General features: G+C 38.6%; 2 protein-coding genes across 4 annotated transcripts; one reads left to right on the forward strand and one right to left on the reverse strand.

Moving 5' to 3' along the window:
• Positions 1–723: 723 nt before the first annotated feature.
• Positions 724–5296, reverse strand: LOC103037289 (myosin regulatory light chain 2, smooth muscle minor isoform). Of its 3 annotated transcripts, none has more exons than XM_007229311.4 (4): positions 5196–5296; positions 4349–4555; positions 1865–2026; positions 724–1205 (listed from the first exon to the last, which is right to left on the reverse strand). In XM_007229311.4, exons 2-4 carry the CDS (start codon positions 4530–4532, stop codon positions 1033–1035), a joined length of 519 nt encoding a protein of 172 aa, XP_007229373.1. In that variant the 5' UTR covers positions 4533–4555; positions 5196–5296; the 3' UTR covers positions 724–1032. The 3 variants fall into 3 exon arrangements, with proteins under 3 accessions (XP_007229373.1, XP_007229374.1, XP_007229375.1); XM_007229312.4 differs by having other exon boundaries at positions 5200–5280; XM_007229313.4 differs by lacking the exon at positions 5196–5296 and adding an exon at positions 4773–4945.
• Positions 5154–19878, forward strand: LOC103038043 (uncharacterized). Its single transcript, XM_022677974.2, has 7 exons — positions 5154–5243; positions 6750–6798; positions 10666–10708; positions 11181–11209; positions 11473–11544; positions 11650–11732; positions 18595–19878. The coding sequence occupies exons 2-7, from the start codon at positions 6769–6771 to the stop codon at positions 19679–19681; spliced, it is 1344 nt and encodes a 447-aa protein (XP_022533695.2). The 5' UTR covers positions 5154–5243; positions 6750–6768; the 3' UTR covers positions 19682–19878.
• The last annotated feature ends 72 nt before the right edge of the window (positions 19879–19950 follow it).

A 19950-nucleotide genomic window follows, 5' to 3' on the forward strand; every position in this document is an offset into this window, starting at 1 on the left:
TCCGCAGTACAGTTAAAAAGCTGGTTATGGTTATGTATAATTAAATTACAAGAGATTTAGGAGAAAAAACACAAACCATAGTCTTAATATGACTGGTTGTGGTTTGCACTTATTGTTTGCACTATATAAGACCTAGAAAAGTTTTATTCTTTTTAATTTTTATTCTTATTTCTGTTTTTTATAGAATCAATGTGTGAGAGAAACCAGTCTGTTAAATTTGCGTTATATGATTTTGTCAAATAAAACTCTAGTTTTTAAGCCATTTTTTATTTTTGACGTTTTAATCTTAAATCTCATCTTGTCTCGTTCTCGTGAACCCAGTATCGTGTCTCGTTCCGTCTCGTGATATTAGTGTCTCGTCACACCCCTACTAGTTGGTATATGTATGTGGGAGATGCTGAAATTAAAAAAGCTCCTGATTGTTTATGTCAGGAGATGCTTCTGAAACCTAATTCCTGTTGACTGGTCAGTTGCAAACAAACAACCCTGTATAAAGAACAACAATGAGGAAGTTCGAAAGGGGGTTGGACAGTAAACCTTGTTTGCAAGTTTACAGCCAACAGAAAAACAACAGCTCTCTCAGATCCAGAGGAAATGACACAGTTAACACTTTTGACCGTTTGCTGCTGTCACATTTCACAATCAACAGTCTCTCACAGAAACCAATGATGATTACAGTAAACCAGTGACCACAGTGGAACTACACAACTACTAGTGTGGACATCATCATCATCTCACAGTTTATTCCCAAATATTCATCCAACCACAGCACTGTACCGCTCCTAAATACAACACAGTTTATTATATTTAGTTTATTTCTTATGTACAAGTCTACAAAGGTCATAATGGAGAGGTCCACAGGTAGGAGTTAACTGCCTTAGTGTTGCTTTGTAGTTTGCACCTCCCTTATAAAGCCAATGAGTTTGTGAACTGTTCTAAACAGGGTACGAACCAGAGACACCTAAACATTATGTGTAGTGTGATGAACAGTGTATGCGTCTGCATTAATCTTCAGCACGATTCAGTCTTTTCCTAGTCATCTTTGTCCTTGGCACCATGCTTTAAGATACGCGTGAATGCCACGTAGTTGAAGTTGCCTTTCTTGTCAATAGGGGCTTCTCTGAAGAGCTCATCCACTTCTTCATCTGTAAACCTGTCCCCCATGGTGGTAAGGAGCTCCCTGAGGTAGTCCTCTTGTATAAAACCTACATGGATTATTGGGAAACATTAGGAAGTCTCGAAGTCAAATTTCAAATTGTTTCATAGTGTTTAGACAAGATTAATCAGGAAAATACATGGACTTTACTTTCTACTCCTACTTTTCAGGAAAGGAAAGGGTTCTTTAGGAAATTACATCAGTTTATTGTCCACATACAGGTCCTTCTCAAAAAATGAGTATATAGTGATAAAGTTCATTATTTTCTGTAATGTACTGATAAACATTAGACTTTCATATATTTTAGATTCATTACACACAACTGAAGTAGTTCAAGCCTTTTATTGTTTTAATATTGATGATTTCGGCAAAAAAGCAGGTGTTTAGAGTTAATTCGTTGATTCATATGATTAGGTTAATGGCTCGTTTAGAGAACCTTTTCATGATATGCTAATTTTGTGAGATTTTGGGTTTTTTGAGCTGTATGACAAAATCAAAAATAAAAGACCTGAAATATTTCAGTTGGTGTGCAATGAATCTAAAATATATGAAAGTTTAATTTTTATCATTTCATTATGGAAAAGAATGAACTTTATCACAATATGCTAATTTTTTTAAAAGGACCTGTACATTGATGATTATTTTGGTCGATGACTAATCTGATGATTAATTTTTCATTACTCAATTAGTCAGTTATTCAGAAGTTACCTGTTCCTTCCTCATCAAAGCAGGCAAAGGCATTTCTGATAACGTCCTCTGGGTCTGTTCCATTCAGTTTTTCTCCAAACATAGTAAGGAACATTGTAAAGTTGATGGGACCAGGTGCTTCATTCATCATGGCCTCAAGATATTCATCTGTGGGATTCTTACCTGAAAAGGGTCACAGGGTTAGATCACATATCATCCTGCCACTAGCCATTTATAATTTCACAACGTGACAGCTCAGATAAAATTCAAAAGTTTAGCTGTAGTCTATATTTTGCTTTCAATGGAAATTATCCATTTAAAATTCTGTGTAGTCCACTATTAGGCTGCACCACTCTATATCAGTGGTTTTTAGCCTGTGGGCTGTGGCCCCCCAGTGGGCTGCAGAAGTACTGAAAGGCGTCTAGCGTTTTTGCTTTTTAACAAAGTAAAAACATTTCTATATATAAACAAATGTACTGTAAAATGTGATGTTATTACATACATTATTTGCAACAATTACACATTATATTTTGGTCTAGCACACTGATGGGTCTGAACGCTCTTGGTTTGTATTGGCCGATTGTTGTAGGTGTGTTCCTAGGCCAATTAATGTGCTTCAGTCCCGCCTGAATAAACATATATTATTACTTACATATTTTACTATCCCCAGTTTAGCTGAGACAGTTGAGCCACCCACTCAATAGAACCACTATAACTGCAATGCCCCCAACACTGGGTGAAGACAAGCGCATGGCTCCTCTGATAAATGTGAAATCTCTTTCCAGCTGACGCCAAGGCACAAGGCTGCATCACAGTGCGCTCGGAGGAAAGTGATGATTCCAGGCAATAGTGTCAACGTACATTATGTTATCAGACTTCTTTAGCTTTTTATGAAGCTAAGATTTGATTCATTTTTGTGCCAGCAGCTTGTGCCAGTTACTTCAAAATGGAATGAGGGTGCCAGAGTGGAACTTTTAAAACAATTACAGAAAAAACGCAGGATGGTTGCGCAGCTAAAATGTCTCCCACCGTTCGCTATGGTCATTGCTATGATGTTGCCAGGCACTTGCTATGGTGTCTGTGGTGGTTGCTAAGGTGTTGCTAGGTGGTTGCTAGGGTGTTGTTAGGTGGTTGCTAAAGTGTTTCTATGGTATCTGGGGTGGTTGCTATGGTGTTGCTATGTGGTTGCAAAGGTGTTGCTAGGTGGTTGCTAAGATGTTGCTATGGTATCCAGGTTGGTTGCTATGGTGTTGCTAAGTGGTTGCTAAGGTGTTGCTAGGTGGTTGCTAAGGCGTTGCTATGGTATCCATGGTGGTTGCTATGGTGTTGCTAAACAGTTGCTAGGTGGACGCTACGGTGTTGCTAAGTGGTTGCTAGGTGATTGCTAAGGTGTTGCTATGGTATATGTGGTGGTTGCTTTGATGTTGCTAAGTGGCTGCTAGGCGGTTACTAGGTAATGTATTTGCATAAATGAGATTAAAATGTGCTACGCAACGTGCAATTACATCAATCAGCTATGCGCGGTAGGTTGCTCTTGCCGCTCGGGGGTGTCCAAACTTTTGACCAGTTGCTGCTTTATCCAATAGCTCCTCCATACACTCACTATACTGGTGCACTGGCTGGGGGGCCGGGGTGTCCAAACTTTTGACCTAATGCTGTTTTATCCTATAGCTGCTCCATACACTCACTATACTGGAGATCTAGCTGCCGTCACACCTGGACTGTAGCGCTTTTCCACTGACGTGGAAAGCGTCACTGTTCTGTTTCGCAACCATAATTTTTAACCGTTCGCTATGTTTCCACCAATAAAAGTAGGTTCTGGAACCAGAAACCTTTTTTCGTAGTGGGAACTAAAGATTACTAGGTTCTTCAGCGCAAACCGTGACGATATTATTGGGGTGTCTGTTCAAGGCTGTTCTGCACCTCCCTTTGTTAAAGACGTCTGATGTGACATTTTGACGGTTCCACTAAACCGGTGAAAACACGTGAAAACTGTACTGGTTCAAGAACCAAAGTTGCTTTGGTGAAAAAGCGCTCTAAGTAGCGGTAGAAACATAAGTGAATTCAGAGCCATGTTTAAAGCTTCTGAAGTTCTGAAAAGTTCTGGAATAAAAGTTAGTAAAAAAAAGAAAACTTAATTATCTTTGACTGTTTTGTTGTTTAGAACCATAAGCCTCTCTGGAACAAACTACAAAGGGAAAAATGATAAATTCACAGAATACACTGACTTCAGTTTGTTGCACAATTCAAACTGGTCCACATTCAGCTTGTGTAGCATTAGTGAGCTAGGGTGTTTACTACTATCTAGGAGTACAATGTAGGAGTTTACAGTGTTCTAAAATAACGCTCAAATTCCACTTTAAATGGAAGGCTCAGTAGTGCCCCAAAACCTAAATAGGGATCAATTTCGGCCACAGACAAAGTTTTCTCAGATCTTAATTTACCACTACAGAGGTCACGGTCAACAGAGCTGACCCAGTTTGTTAAAACGTCAACAGGACTTACCTAATGAAGCGAGCATGTCGTGCAGATCCTCCTTATCTATAAAGCCATCCCGGTTTTGGTCGATCATATTGAAGGCCTCTTTAAACTCTTGAATCTGTGACTGGTCAAACATAGCGAAAACGTTTGAGGTGGCCCTCTGGGGGCGCTTTTTGGTGGTCTTTCCCTTTGCCCTTTTGCTGGACATTTTGGCAGTTATGCCTTTAAACTCTAAAGGAGAAAAGCAACAGTACAGTAACATTCATTAATTAGATGGTATTTTTTATTTTGTCAGTAGGAATGCTATACTATTTTCTAGTATGCCAAAGCAGGATCAACACATTTTAGACAGCTGCCATTGAAACAAACAAAGAAACAAATACAGCTGAACACTGAGGATCTGTGCTTAAGATGCTAGCTAGATAACCTAGCTAACTAGCTTGCTTACCTGCTAAAAATTAGTTCTTGTGCTTATTGTGCTTACAGGCAAGCACTAACTTCTAAACTAATGCATAGGCATGGTGTAGGGGCGTAGTGTTGAAGACGGCTCTTCGTCTATAAATATGAACTAATTAAATGGGTCACATAAAATAGCTCTGCAGGCTGCATGCTACAAAACAACCGCCTCGCCATCTGCAGATAGCTATATCATATCCTCCACCCACTTCCGGCAGGAGATGGACTGTATATCTGAGGATCTAAGCGGCTCTTCGTTACCGCGCTGCAGCGACCTGAGCTAATCCTGAACACATAGATACAGAGACAGCGGCTCTAATCCAGCGGAGTTAACCCGCACCATACAGTCTGAATACGGACACGGAGCACGCGAGAGTGATCAGCGTATATAATCAGACATAAACAGATAGCCCACCTACGCTCAGGAACAGGACAAGCCGCCGGTCAGGACCCCGAGATGCTGGTCAGTACAGTGCCCCCCTCCAGAACTCCGTCTTGGTAGTGTCCGAGTGCTGGAGAGCCGCCTGGAACATTCCATCACTCACCATTCGCCATTAATGTTAATAATGTAAATGCGCAAATGTGGATTTACATTAAAAGACTACATTATAATAACTAATGCATTACAATATAGTATTTGTAACAGTAGAATTACATCTCCATTTTATCAGTGTAAAATGTAGCGGGACTAAATGATTGACAGGTAGTCCACCCTCTACTAAAAAAAAGTATACCTAAACTGAGCTAAATATTATATTATAATAAAGTGCTTACGTCCATTTGATATATATATATATATATATATATATATATATATATATATATATATATATATATATATATATATATATATATATATATGTGCAATAAGAAAACACTATGTGATAATGTATTCATAAATCCTACAGGACAGTTTACATTCTATTGATATTAAATCACATATGATGACCCTATTTACACCTGGTCAATTCTATGGCTATGTAATGGCAAAAAACTGGCAATACAATACACATGCAGAGTTACGATTCAACATACAGCAATATATATATATATATATATATATATATATATATATATATATATATATATATATATATATATATATATATATATTGCATTTGCATCCTGACTCTGAATCATTTTTAAAAAGCATGTGACAGACAACAAAGGAACACATGGGGGTATATACACACTTGGAGACTAGGAACACCTGGGGAGAATAATAAGTTTAGAGCACCTATGTTTTATTAACAATATTGATATTTGATGCCACATATTGATAATGTATTGCAACCATAAACGACACAATATATCACAATATCAATAATTTGTCCCAGCCCTATTTTGGATAATAGTGACTTATTATAAAAAAACATTATATAATACATTAGATACATCAAAAACAATCAAAAAAGCAAACAAAATAAATAAATAAATAATAAAACAATAAATAAAACTATTATCTCACACGCGGTTTATTAGTAGGAACAGTGTACTGGATACACTGTAGTAGGAACAGTAGGAACGCGGTTTATTAGTAGGAACAGTGTACTGGATAATGTTTAATGGGATGTCAGGGTAGTAACTGACCTGGGACCTGGTGTACTAACCTCGTACTCTAATATAGTTAATATATTATTAATATTTAATATATTACTAATGCGGGACATCGTGGTTTCCGTTCCAGTAAAGAGGCGGGGTCTGTCCCGGTTTAGTCTTATTTCTCCTACAGTTTAAATTTTAGATTAATGTTTTCACTGGACACGACGAACTGTTACCGGGTCCGGTATTAGATCCGCGCGGTAGCGGGGCTCCGCTCTCCGCCGCTCCACGGGCTCAGCTGCCGGGTGCTGGTGCTGGGCGGTTCCGGCGGGTGCGGTTGCCCCTGGTTACGGCTAAAGCTAACCGCTCTCGGTCTGACCCGCGGCGGATCCGCTTTATTAACCTGGTTTATCTCTTGCTCCCGCAGACTGAGCGAGACAGCAGCCATGGAGAGAGGAGCAGCTCCGCCGGATCAGGTCTGTTTAAACTGGTTCTGGATCTGGGTCTTATTTGAGCTTCTCTGTTGCTTTAATTAAGCACGTGATCTCCCATCTGACATGTACAGTAGCTAACTGTTTATTAATTGTTTTATTACATCCTCATATTTAAATATAAAAATATAAAAATTGTGCAAAAACTCCATTTTTATATTTGGCATAACTAAAATTTAATTTTATTAAATTTTATTTATTCACAAAAAAATGTAACATTAAGTCATGTTTATTTAATGCTTTTATACTCATTATACATCACAGGACCCAGTTTCCCAAAAGTATCTTAGCATTAAGCACGTCTTAACTTGGGAGTGCTTATTGTGAAGCTTACTTGACCAGTTAAGATTAATCTAAATACGGTCCTAGGAACCTTTTGGAAGACACACCTCAGTTTGTTACCAATTACACAAATATGGTTGCTTTAGATTTACTAAACATTAAACATCGGTTGGCATCAAATCATTAGCTGACACCCAACATTAGACCAAATTAGGCCCAGCATCAAAACATCAGCTGACACCCAACATTAGATCAACTTAGACCCAGCATCAAAACATCATCTGATACCCAACATTAGACCAACTTAGACCCAGCATCAAAACATCGGCTGACATCCAACATTAGACCAACATAGGCCCAGTGTTAACACAATGGCTGTTACCCAACATTAGACCAACGTAGGCCCAGCGTCAAATCATTGCCTGTCACCCAACATTAGACCAGCGTAGGCCCGGCGTCAAAACATCAGCTGACACCCAACATTAGACCAACTTAGGCCCAGCTTCAACACATTGGCTGACACCCAACATTAGACCAGCGTAGGCTCAGCATCAAACCATTGGCTGTGACCCAACATTAGACCAGCGTAGGCCCAGCTTTACACCATTGGCTGTTACCCAACATTAGACCAACATAGGCCCAGCGTCAAAACATTGGCTGTTACCCAACATTAGACCAATGTTAGCCAAATGTCAAACATCGGCCGACACCCAACGTCAGACCAACATGTCAGTGTGACACTGTCAATGTCATGCCAACGTAACCAATGCCATTGAGCCAGTGTTGTTACTTAATATCTGCGTTGGTTGGTTGTGTCAGCCTAAAATCACACCAGCTGTAAAAACTTAAATTACAGATCTCGATTACTCTTTTACTTATTACTTCTCTAAAATGCTTGTTTAAATATTCCCAGCACTAATATTAATCTGAAATGGTTGAGCAAGCTTCACAATGAGTACTCTCAATATTAAGATGTGCTTTTGGGAAACTGGGCCATGTGATGCATAATGAGTAACAAAGTATTAAATAAACTTTACTTAATTTTTCTTTACTTTATCTTTTCTTTATTAGGAAGAAAAGATAATCAATGATAAATGTTTTAGTTTGGAAGATACAGTGGTATGAAAAAGTTTGGGCACCCCTAATAATTTTCATATGTTTTCTTTATAAATTATTTCTTGTTCAGATCAGCAATTTCAGTTGAATATATCATAAAGCAGACAAAATGAAGTTTCAGAAAAGGCTTCTTCTGCAATACTCTCCCATACAGCCTCTCCTTGTGAAAAGTGCACTGAATAGGTGAACGATGCACAGTGACTCCATCTGCAGCAAGATGATGGTGTAGGTGTTCGGAGCGCTGGAGGTCTGTGGGTTGACTGTGACTGTTCTCTCCATCCTTCTCCTCTGACTGTCTGAGATTTGTCTTGTCACATCAGGCCTTAACTAGAACTGTGCCTGTGGTCTTCCATTTCCTCACTATGTTCCTCACAGTGGAAACTAACAGCTGAAATCTCTGAGATAGCTTTTTGTATCCTTCCCCTAAACCATGATGATGAACAATCTTGGTTTTCAGGTCATTTGAGAGTTATGTTTTCAGGCTCACATGTTGCCACTGTTCTGAAAAGATGCAAAGAGGAGAAAAACTTGCAGTTGGCTCCTTAACCCTTTCTTATAATTGGATTTACCTGTGTATGTAGGTCAAGGGTCAATAAGCTTACCAAACTAATTTTGTGTACCAATAATGCTAAAGGTGTTCAAATCAATAAAACAACAAAGGTGACAAATGTATGCACATGCCTAACTTAGTTTAAAGAATTATTTCACACTTTCTAAATCCTATTAACTTCATTTTACTTTTTAAATATCTCTGTGTTCGTCTGCTATATGATATATTTAACTGAAATTGTTGATCCGAACAACTAATGATTTATAAAAAAAAAAAAAATTATCAAGGCTCCCTTTTTCATACCACTGTAATTATTAATGGACAGATCCTTACTGGTAACTGATCGACACCTGTTTTTAAATATAAATTATGTATTTTAAAGTATGTAGTTATGCCAAATTAACTCTTTCCACAATATTAATTAAACATGATGATGTAATAAAATAAGTGAAATTCCATTTAAATTAGTGGTAAAATATTACTAGTGAGTAGGGCTGCCACAAACGATTATTTTTATAGTCGACTAATCACCGATTATTTTTTATGATTAGTCGACTAATCGGATCATACGTTAACTGAATATAAAACACAGTTTATCACAATAGAATGCAGCTGCTATTATACAACCAACATTAGATTTCAGCTATATGCTAACTAAAAATAAAAACAATTAAAATCATAGTTCATTAAACCTTTAATGAAATATGCAGCTTGTTGTAACAGACAATTATTTTACTGTTTAGCATAAAGTGTAAACAACTGTGTAAAATAAGGATAAGGCACTGGCATTTATGAAACATCTCAACCGTGAGGTTGTTTGAACTATTATGAAAAAAAAGTATATTAATAAAAAATGCCTCTCTGTCCAGATATTGTGTACATTACCGTACACAGGGCAGCGGTCTGCACAGATCTGATTGGCAGAGGAGAGCGTTTGGTGATTTTACACCACACATGACTGATCTGTGAGTTTACTGCACCGAAAAGCACTGAAAACAGAAGCCACTGTCAGAATGAAATCCTTCTCTGTAGTTTATCGGTTTGGGACGGCATTTGTGACAACGTCTGGGTCCGGATCCGGATCGCGGTCCGCCTATTAGTGACCTCTGTTTTAAAGCTATCAAGATGAGTAAGTTAAGTACTAAGTTAACACTCTGTTTACGCTAATTTTAGCAGCTAAATAGCAATTTAGCTTCTTCGTCATTCAATCAGCCACAACATGCTTCCTTTTCAGGCGCTCGTGCATCGCGGTTGTGCTGCCGAGGAAGGCAAGTTCTTCATTGCAGATATTGCATTGCACGCGTTTCACTTTTATTTTCTTGGTGATCCCACACTTTTGAGTTCTGTAGCGGGGTAGCCATGAAACCAGAGCCTGTCTGTATAATGTCCTGAGATGTCGTCCACTACCTACCCCGGTTTCCACTACTGCGCATGTGCGTCCAGGACAGAAAGGCAGTCGCAGCAGTTTGGAGAGAAAAACAAAGAAAAAAAACAAAACGACTAATCGACTATTAAATTAGTCGTCGACTATTTTAATAGTCGACATAATCGTGACTAGTCGACTAATCGTGGCAGCCCTACTAGTGAGTACTAAATTAAGGTGTTCCTTGCCATGTTACTAGTCCAAATATCTTCATAGATCTGTATAGATCTGGTATTATTACTCTAGTAAAATGAGATTTTGTATTAGTATAAACTGCATTGCAGAGATTACAGGGTTTTTTAATTAGGTAAGTTGAGTTATTTTAGTATTGTCATGCAGAGCTGGTGTCCTCGGCTCCGCTGTGCTCAGTGCAAGTGTCCGGCTGCAGTCTGCTCTGCGCTCAGTCAGTGAGGAGTGTTCTGCAGAGCTGCACTGACTTCAGCTAACCTCCTTATTTTACCTTTCTTACTTCAAATGGCAGGACAGGACACTGGTGGTGCCGCCCAGACCAGGGACATCTCAAGGTCAGTCAGATGCTAACATTCTCACAGCTTTTATCAGAAAGTTAAGCTAAATTATAGAGGTTTAGTGTAACATTTATCAGTTAAATTATCTGACAGTTTCAGTCTTTTAAATGTTTAGATAAAAATGGATGTAAACTTATCTATTTCTTGTTTTTTATTAAGTAAAAAAATATGGGGATTCATTTTTGCCCCTTTCAACCTGAATTATAGGACAAATGAAAAAATGATTACATTTTCAGGCATCATGTAACATTGGATTGTAACATTAGATTTGAAAAATTGCAAATAAAAAAAGAACATGGATAAAAACCCATTTCTAAAAGTTTTTTACCCAATTTTCAAATTTTCACCCTTTGTTCAGATTTGGCCCCAAACGGTCAGAAAATGGAACTAACAAACGTTACACTGGCAGAGGAGAATGTACAAAAGTGTGGAGATCTTGTGTAAATTTTTCTTGCATGTTTCTATGCAGGTGTGTCTTCACTTAGAGAATCTGACAGGGTAGGTACTTATTATAACAAGTAAGCTACTTATACAATACATGTTAATTTGACTTATTTAAATGTCTCATGTCAATGTTATTATGTAATTCCTTTATTGATAATACTATTTTTAAACCCGCTGAATTTAAGCTGCTTCATTCTGTGGTCTGTGTTTTTGAGTACTGCAATATTTCCAATACACCAGATTCAGTAAACAAGCATTAAGCATCAATTCATCTAAAATAAATATGCAACTTTGACTAGTCCGTTTTGTTCTCACAGTTTTCCCCATTAACCCAGTTAATAGAAAGAATTGAAGCTCTGCAGTTTTGTGAAGGACGGAGCACAGCAAAGGTATCAGTTATCAGTGCCTTTCTTTGAAGTTTGCTGTGAACATTATTTTAATATGTTTGAATACCTTGCAGTCTTGCAGTCATTTGGGTGAAATGTATTCCACAGAAAGCTTCTTCTGCCAGGAGTTCCATTGTCCATTTGGCACAAGAGCCAGCCACCTGCCGCAGCTCCTCAGAATCAGCCAAAGTGTAAGTAGATATGGACGTCTCTTTTAACCCACTGGGACACTCCCCACCGGATGACAGTTCATCATGTTCTGCCGTGGTTTGTCACATTAGCCTCACACACTCCCAGCAAACCTGAATGAAGGTTGTGTATTAGCTGCCACTTGTGCAGACAACTAAATATATTCTGTCATACTGATATTTTAAATATAAAAGGCACTTTTTAAATTATAATTTTATTTATTGAATGAAAGGACTATCCAAACCAATCTAGCAACTGTGTAAAAAAATATTTGCCTCCTAAACCTAATAACTTGGTTGCCTTTGCAAGAAACAACTGCAATCAAGCTTTACCCATAACTGGCAATACATCTTTCACATCCCTGTGGAGGATTTTTGGTCCACTTTTCTTGACTGAATTATTTTAATTCAGCCACATTGAAGGGTTTTAGAGCATGAACGTCCTGTTAAAAATCATGTCACAGAACCTCAATCAGACTTTGACTAGGCCACTCCAAAATTTATTTTAGTTTTTTTTAAAGCCATTCAGAGGTGGACTTGTTTGAGCGCTTTGGATCATTGTCCTGCTGCAGAACCCAAGTACGCCTGAGCTTGAGGTCACAAACAGATGGCCGGACATTCTCTGTAAACAGCAGAATTCCTGGTTCCATCTATTACAGCAAATTGTGCAGGCCTTAAAGCTGCAAAGCAGCCTCACACTATCACACTACCACCACCATGTTTTACGTTCAGTATGATGTTTGTTTGATAATCAGAAAAATATCAGTATGACAAAAAAGCAAAAACAAAAGAAATCTGTCGAAGGGGAAAATGCTTTTTTACTATACTGTATATACAATTGCTTGCAAAAGTATTCAAGTATTCATACCCCTTGATTTTTTCACCTTATTAACACAAACTGTAAATGCATTTTACTGAGATTTTATTTGATAGAACAACACAAAGTAGCACATAATGGTAAAGTGAAATAAAAATAATATTTTTTTCAAAAATGTTATTAAATAAAAACCAGAAAAGTGTGACATACAAAAGTATTGCCTTCAGAAATCACTTAATTAGTTAATAGTGTCCACCTCTGTGTCATGTAGTCACAGCATAAATGCAGCTGTTCTCTGAAGGCCAAAGTGGATTGTTAGATAACACTAGTGAACAAACAGCATCATGAAGATCAAGGAACTCACCAGACAGGTCCGAGATAAAGATGTAGAGAAGTTTAAAGCAGGGTTAGGTTATAAAAACTTATCTCAAGCTTTGATCATCTGAAGGAGCACTGTTCCATCCATCATCCAAAAATGGACAAAATATACTACAACTGCAAACCTACCAAGACATGGCCGTCCACCAAAAATGACAGATCAAGCAAGGAGAGGACTGGTCAGACAAGTAGCAATGGTCACTCTGGGGGAGCAGCAGAAATCCACAGCTCAGGTGGGAGAATCTGTCCACAGGGCAACTATAAGTCATGCACTCCACAAATCTGGCCTTTATGGAGGAGTGTCAAGAAGAAAGCCACTGTTAAAAGAAATTATGTTCTGACATTAGACGTGCTGTTTGCAGCTATGTAGTTGACACAGCAAACATGTGGATGAATGTGCTGTGTGAGGCCAAAGTTGAACTGCTCATCATCTAGAACACACCATAACCACTGTAAAACATGGTGGTGACAGTCTCTTGCTGTGTGGACAATAAAACTGGTCAGAACTGATGGGAAGATAGATGGATCTAAATGCAGGGCAATCCTTGAAGAAAACCTGTTGGAAGCTGGGAAGGAGAATAATCTTCCAGCAATACAATGACCATTTACTTACTGCCAGAGCTACAGTGGAATAGTTTTGATCAAATAATATTAATGTGTTAAAAAAGGCTCAGTCAAAGTCCTGAACTAAATCTCATGAGCATCTGTGGCATGAACAGACATGAAAATTGCTGTTCACAGACGCTCTCCATCCAACCTGGCTATTTATAAAGAAGAATGCGTAAAAATCCCAGTCTCTAGATGGGCAAAGCTGGTAGAGACAAATCCCAAAAAACTTGCAGCTGTAATTAGAGTGAAAGGTGGCTCTACTAAGTGGGGCACGTCATACTTTGTATTGGTCTATCATTTAAAATCACATCAAAATACTTTTGTAAGTTTCTGGTTGTAATATGAAAAACATGTGCATGTACATGTGTTTCTACTGTTGAGCTTTTCAAATTCCCCCATCATTACACTCCAATTTAATTTCATATAGATCCCACTTAGGCCTTATGTGCAGTGTCCAACCCAGATAGAGCCCATGTTTAACCCTTTCTGGTCAATCACTTACATTTATATGTGGTGCCAACATGGAACCCATACATGCCCCGCGTGTTATCTGGGATATAAGAGAATATATAGAGAATATATTCGGGTATTCGGATATTCGTTCGTTGAGTAGGTATTCGGTTTTTAATTTTGGTATTCGGATATTCGTTTTTTTTCTCCTTTCCAGAGTTCCACCTCACTCTAACCACTTCTGTTTTAGCGGGTCCCGTCAGAATATCTTGCGCGCGGGACAGAACTGAACTGTTATTGGCTGGAGCGGGAGTTTAATCCAGACGATGCGGGAGCAAATTAATAAATAGTTAACTGTAACTGTAATAATTGTAAAAAAAAAAAAACCTAAAGAAAACTCTCAACGCGCAGGATGGACCGACACACACACGCACACACCGATGGTGTTTGGACTGGGGTAAGGAACGGGACCACACTATTCAGCGCTGCTGTTTTAATAAATATATAAGTAAATTTGAAGCATTAAATGTAGTTTATTTAATTTATATTAGGAACGTGGGACGGGAGCGGCAGAAATGTGTATGTGGCGGGCGGGCGCGGGATTAAAAGAAGCAATTTTTTTGCGGAGCGGTAACGAGACAGAAACGCGGGAGCGTGGAAGAGTGGGTTTAAAAATCAGTCTCGCGCAGACCTCTATTATACATGATAAAAAAAAATGCAGGCTCTTCGAAACTGATTTATATAATAAAACGTAAGGGGTAATGTGGCAACAGTAGGGGCTAAATCGGTTACAAAAGCCTGGCCTACAAAAATGATGAATTTCCTCTTATCTAACATAATTTAAAATGGTTTAAAAATATAAAATAATTTCTAAGCAAACGAAATATTTAATATTGAGCTTATAGCCCAAGTGCAAAAATACAAAATCAGTAATACGGCTATGCCCTGCACAATCCTTAAACCGAAATAGACCAAGTACAATAACGTCATTAACAATGACTTTCCTCTACTCTAATATAATATAACATGGTTTAAAAATATAAAATAATTTCTAAACAAACTAAATATTTAATATTGAGCTTATAGCCCAAGTGCAAAAATACAAAATCAGTAATATGCCCTGCACAATCCTTTAACCGAAATAGACCAAGTACAGTTTACAATGACTGTCCTCTAATATAATTAACAATGTTTAAGAATATAAAATACTTCCTGAACAAACGTTTTTTTTTGTTTGTTTTTTTAAGCAAATAGCCTAAGTGTGAAAACACAAACAGCTATTTACTGGGCTGGCTTGCGCAGCGGAGAAACCGTGCAGCAGCCTCCTAGCCTGCTTACGCAGCGGATAAGCCGCGGTGTGGGGCAGCAGAAATTCCGGGATGAAAACACAAAGAAATCTGGGCTAAAAACACAGAAAAAATATGGGGTGAAAACACCAAAAATCCGGGGTGAATATGTCTCGTCGGTCAGAGCAAATTGAACATTTTTCAGTGGATTAAAGGGGCCGTGATTTGCTTTTTTTAATTTATTTTTTTACCTCTTTTTTTAAAAACGAATATTCAAATATTCGCTTCGAATCAGTGCCGAATATCCGGAGCTCAAAAAACGCTATTCGGGCCAGCCCTAAAACACATATGTATATATATATATATATATATATATATATATATATATATATATATATATATATATATATATATATATATATACAGCTCTGTAAAAAAATAAGAAATCATTTAAAAATGATGTGTTTCCTTGATTTTACCAATTTGAAAAACTCTGGAATATAATCAAGAGAAAGATGGGTGATCACAAGCCATCAAACCAAACTGAACTGCTTGAATTTTTGTACCAGAAGTGGCATAAAGTTATCCAAAAGCAGTGTGTAAGGGCGTTTTCACACCAGCACTGTTTGGTCCGGTTAAAACAAACTCTGGTCCGTTTGTAACTTTAGTGCGGTTCGATTGAGCAGGTGTGAAAACAGTAATCGCACTCGGGTGCGGATCAAAAGATCCGGACCGAGACCAGCTAGAGGAGGTGGTCTCGGTCCACTACCAAACGAACTCTGGAGCGGTTCGCTTTGGTGAGAACGTGATCCGGTCTCCATCCGACCCAGCTATTAAATATAAGCCATTTATTTGAGCTAAACGGCTGATAAGACGCAGTCTAAACTGATATATTAGCCAGATAACGCTAATTACCACAGCTGTGAACAAACGCTGTGTCCATGCGCGCGCCGCCTGCTTACTATCTGTTTAGTATGTTTACATCTGCTCTGCACATAGAAACGCTGTGTTTAAAGCGCAACGTTTCAGCGTTCAGTGTAAAAACATATATATGCGCTGGAACACAGAATCTTCTCGCTATATTTACTTTTTTTGTATATGTATATACTTCCACACCAGACCACGCTCTGACCAATCAGAGGACACAGGCTGCTTGCGTGTTTATTGATGCGCATTTTGGTGCATTTACATTTATGCCTGTGGGAAACCAGACTAAACAGAAGAAGAAAACGCTCCAAGTAAACGAACTCATCAACTAATTCGGACCAGAGAAACGAACTACAGGTGTGAAAACGCCCTAAGACTGGTGGAGCAGAACCATAGACTGTATATAAAGATGGACGCCGTGTCTCCGTTCCCATTCATTCAATGAAAATGAAGCCAAAATCTTCCACCATTTTGGCGATTCAGAGACCAGAGTCTGCGCAGTAGAGACCAGAGGAGGGAGAAAGGCTGTGGAGAGACAGACCACTCATTTAAATAACCCCGCCCCTCAGGGCTGCGGAGCTGACGGTCTGTTATTGGTCCCGCCCATAAGCAGCCCTTTTACCATAACCACACCTTTTTTGAATAGAGCCGAATAAAGTTTTAAAAACCGAATTCTGTGGGGATATAAAAATTTGACAATATAAGCAGAGGTTATACTAGCTGCTGCATTTAAATAATGGAGGTAGAATTACAGTATATTAGAAAAAAACGTGATTGAAAGTTGTCTGTTTTGCCATTGAAACCTATGGGGGTGGGTGGAGTTACACAGCTTTCTGCAGCCGAACAGCAGGGGGCGCCCGACCTGTGCTGGCTTCACTTTTAAGAGACGATGCTCTGTCCAGCTATATACAGTCTATGAGCAGAACAAAACCAGGGTTATGCCACAAATATTGATTTCTGAACTCTTAAAACCTTATGAATATAAACATTTCTCATTTTCTGCAAATAAATGCTCTAAATGACAGTATTTTTTTTTGGAATTTGGGAGAAAGTCTGTAGTTTATAGAATAAAACAACTATTCTTATTTTATTCAAACATATATATACGTACATATATGTGTTATGTGAATAGGGAGCAAACCTGGTAAATTTGGTGTTTTGGGTTTAATTCTCTTATACTGGCCACTGGATATTCAACATGGCACCTCATGGAAATAAGATGTAAGAAACTGAATTAGCTATAAGCCTAGGCTATAAGAAGATTGCTAACACCCTAAAACTGAAATACAGCCCTATGGCCAAGATCATACAGCAGTTTTCCAGGATAGGCTCCACTCATTACAGGCCTCCCCAGGGTTGACCAAAGAAGTTAAATCCACATGGGAAGTATCTGATTTCTGATTACCCCTTTAAAAAAGGATTTTTCCACTTTACTGGAAGCTGTGCCACTTGTTCTGTTCTTTTGGACTAGTGCTAGTTTAGCCTGTTAGCTCACTAGCTTGTTGTTATTTTGGCATGGTAAAAGGAGTAACTGACATCACTATTTAATATAATATCCACAGGCTTGCATAATAAAAAATAAACACATTGTTGCAGAGTTTAGAGAAGTGGCTCATGGCTTTCCGTGATTATTTAACATAATAACAACACCAAACACACTTCCACGATGACAACTGCTTCGCTTAAGATGAAGAGAACAGAATGGCCAAGTATGTCTCTAGACCTAAACCAAATTGAGCATGTTTTGCCAGCGGTTTAGACATTAATGGCTGTGTGTTGAGTTATTTTGAGGGCACAGCTAATTTACAGTTATTACAAGCTGTACACTGACTCATTTACATTGTTTCGAAATTGCAATGTAAAATGTTAATTCTATCAAACAATAGATAAACTTCTGATTATCAATGTTTATGTTCTTATATACTGAGGTAAATTAAGATAAATTATTTTTAATGGATAAAGATTTTACCAGATTAAAAAAAAATGTTGGGCTATGTGACAAAATTATATTGCATACAGCTGGTGGTTCAGCTTACCCACTGGCTCATCTTACCCCAATCTCCCTTACTAGAAATGAGCTCCTTATTAGTTATCTCTCCTGCCCATCTCCTGCTCTGCTTCTGATGTGTGGTGAATAAATCAGAAATCTACACCACCTCTCCTGACAGCACTTGGCACCAGGTTTTGGTGGCTTTGCCAAAATCCTTAACCTGTAGTTGAACTGAATGTAGCGCTGCATTATACTGCAACTTTAGACTTGACTGGGACCTGGTATCAAATGTGTTATTCTTATTGATTCAGAAGTCACTGGTTTTAGGACACTTTCATTTTCAAGATTTCACTTTTTCCTCCATCTAAATCTTTATTTCTGATATTTATATTTCTTTATCAAATCCAGTCTGAGACATTATCACAACAACCAGCTGAGAATGCTGACCCACAGGTGGAAGATGCTTGGTCTCCAGCCTTCCGTCATTGGGAACAGAGATGACCACACATCTAAACATTTAAACCAAGAGAGTAAGACTGAAGACTGTCCACTGAAGTTCATGGCCCTGCAGACCAGCCACAGCAGAGCTCCTCGAGAGAGACGGCAAGAAAACTGCAGCTCCAACTCGTCTGATGTAGGAATTCCAGAGGTAAAAGCGAACAACATGGATGTTCCAGTGTCCAGTAACACAGCAGCTTCAGAACAGTCCAATTCTGACAACAGCGATCTCTCAGATCAGGAGAGAGGAAGAGCTCAGGTTTCAAAGTGGTCTGCACCTGTGGAGCTGTATCTGAGGCCTGAGCCATATAACAATGACCTGGACTCTTCTTATTCCCCAGTGACAGTAGACGAACATGTTTACCCCCAGGTTCTTCCGGCTCCTCTTAAAGATCTGGATTTTACTCATGGTGATCCATCCACAGAACTCTCAGATAGCCAGCAGAGGCTGTTCTCGGCTGATCCCTGCCTCGCTCCTCTGGTAGTGCGGCTGCTGGAGCTGGAAAAGCTTCAGTCTGCCACTGTACAGAAAGAGCGAGCGAAACGACCAACCACTGCTAGAGCTCAGACCAAAAACAGCACTCGTTCAAAGAATTGTGAACTTATGGTTTCCAAGTCATGGAGTCCTGAGGATGCAGATTGCAATTCCGTCACATGTAGTTTTACCAAGCTCAGTCTCTGTCCCAATACTTCCTCCTGTAGATGCAGACGGGATGCTTGCCCCATGGCAAAACTTAGATATAGAAGCAGAGAAATGTGTCTACAGCAGTACCAGACACTGCTTAAACATCCACACGCTATGCCAGGCAAACTGAACAGGCCTGTAGCTGTAGTTCCAGTTTTCTCAGTCAGTGTAAAGACCTCACCAAAACCAAAAACTCCTAATAGAACCAGGAGACTCAGAACCACTAAGAAAAGTTCATCAAGGCCACAGAGAGACAACTCGACTTCTGCCAAAAAGACAAGAACAGCTTCTATCAGAAAGTCTGAATTTTAACCAGGCTTCCTCATTCACATTGTGACTTAGGAGCAAGATGTTTTTCTGTGATATCGAAAATGCAGATGTTTTCATTAGATTTGTCAATGATTCAATATCTGTCCAATCACTGCATGCTGTGTATTAAAAATAAACAAAATAACAACACTTAATAAACAGATAAATAATAGATATGGTAGATATGCCATTGAAAATTATGTATAAAGTGAAGTGTATATTACTGAATTATTTTCCTAAATTTTTGCCATTGCAAAAAATATTGCTTGTCC

This window comes from Astyanax mexicanus, chromosome 8, assembly GCF_023375975.1.
Source record: "Astyanax mexicanus isolate ESR-SI-001 chromosome 8, AstMex3_surface, whole genome shotgun sequence".
Classification (NCBI taxonomy): Eukaryota; Metazoa; Chordata; class Actinopteri; order Characiformes; family Acestrorhamphidae; genus Astyanax; species Astyanax mexicanus.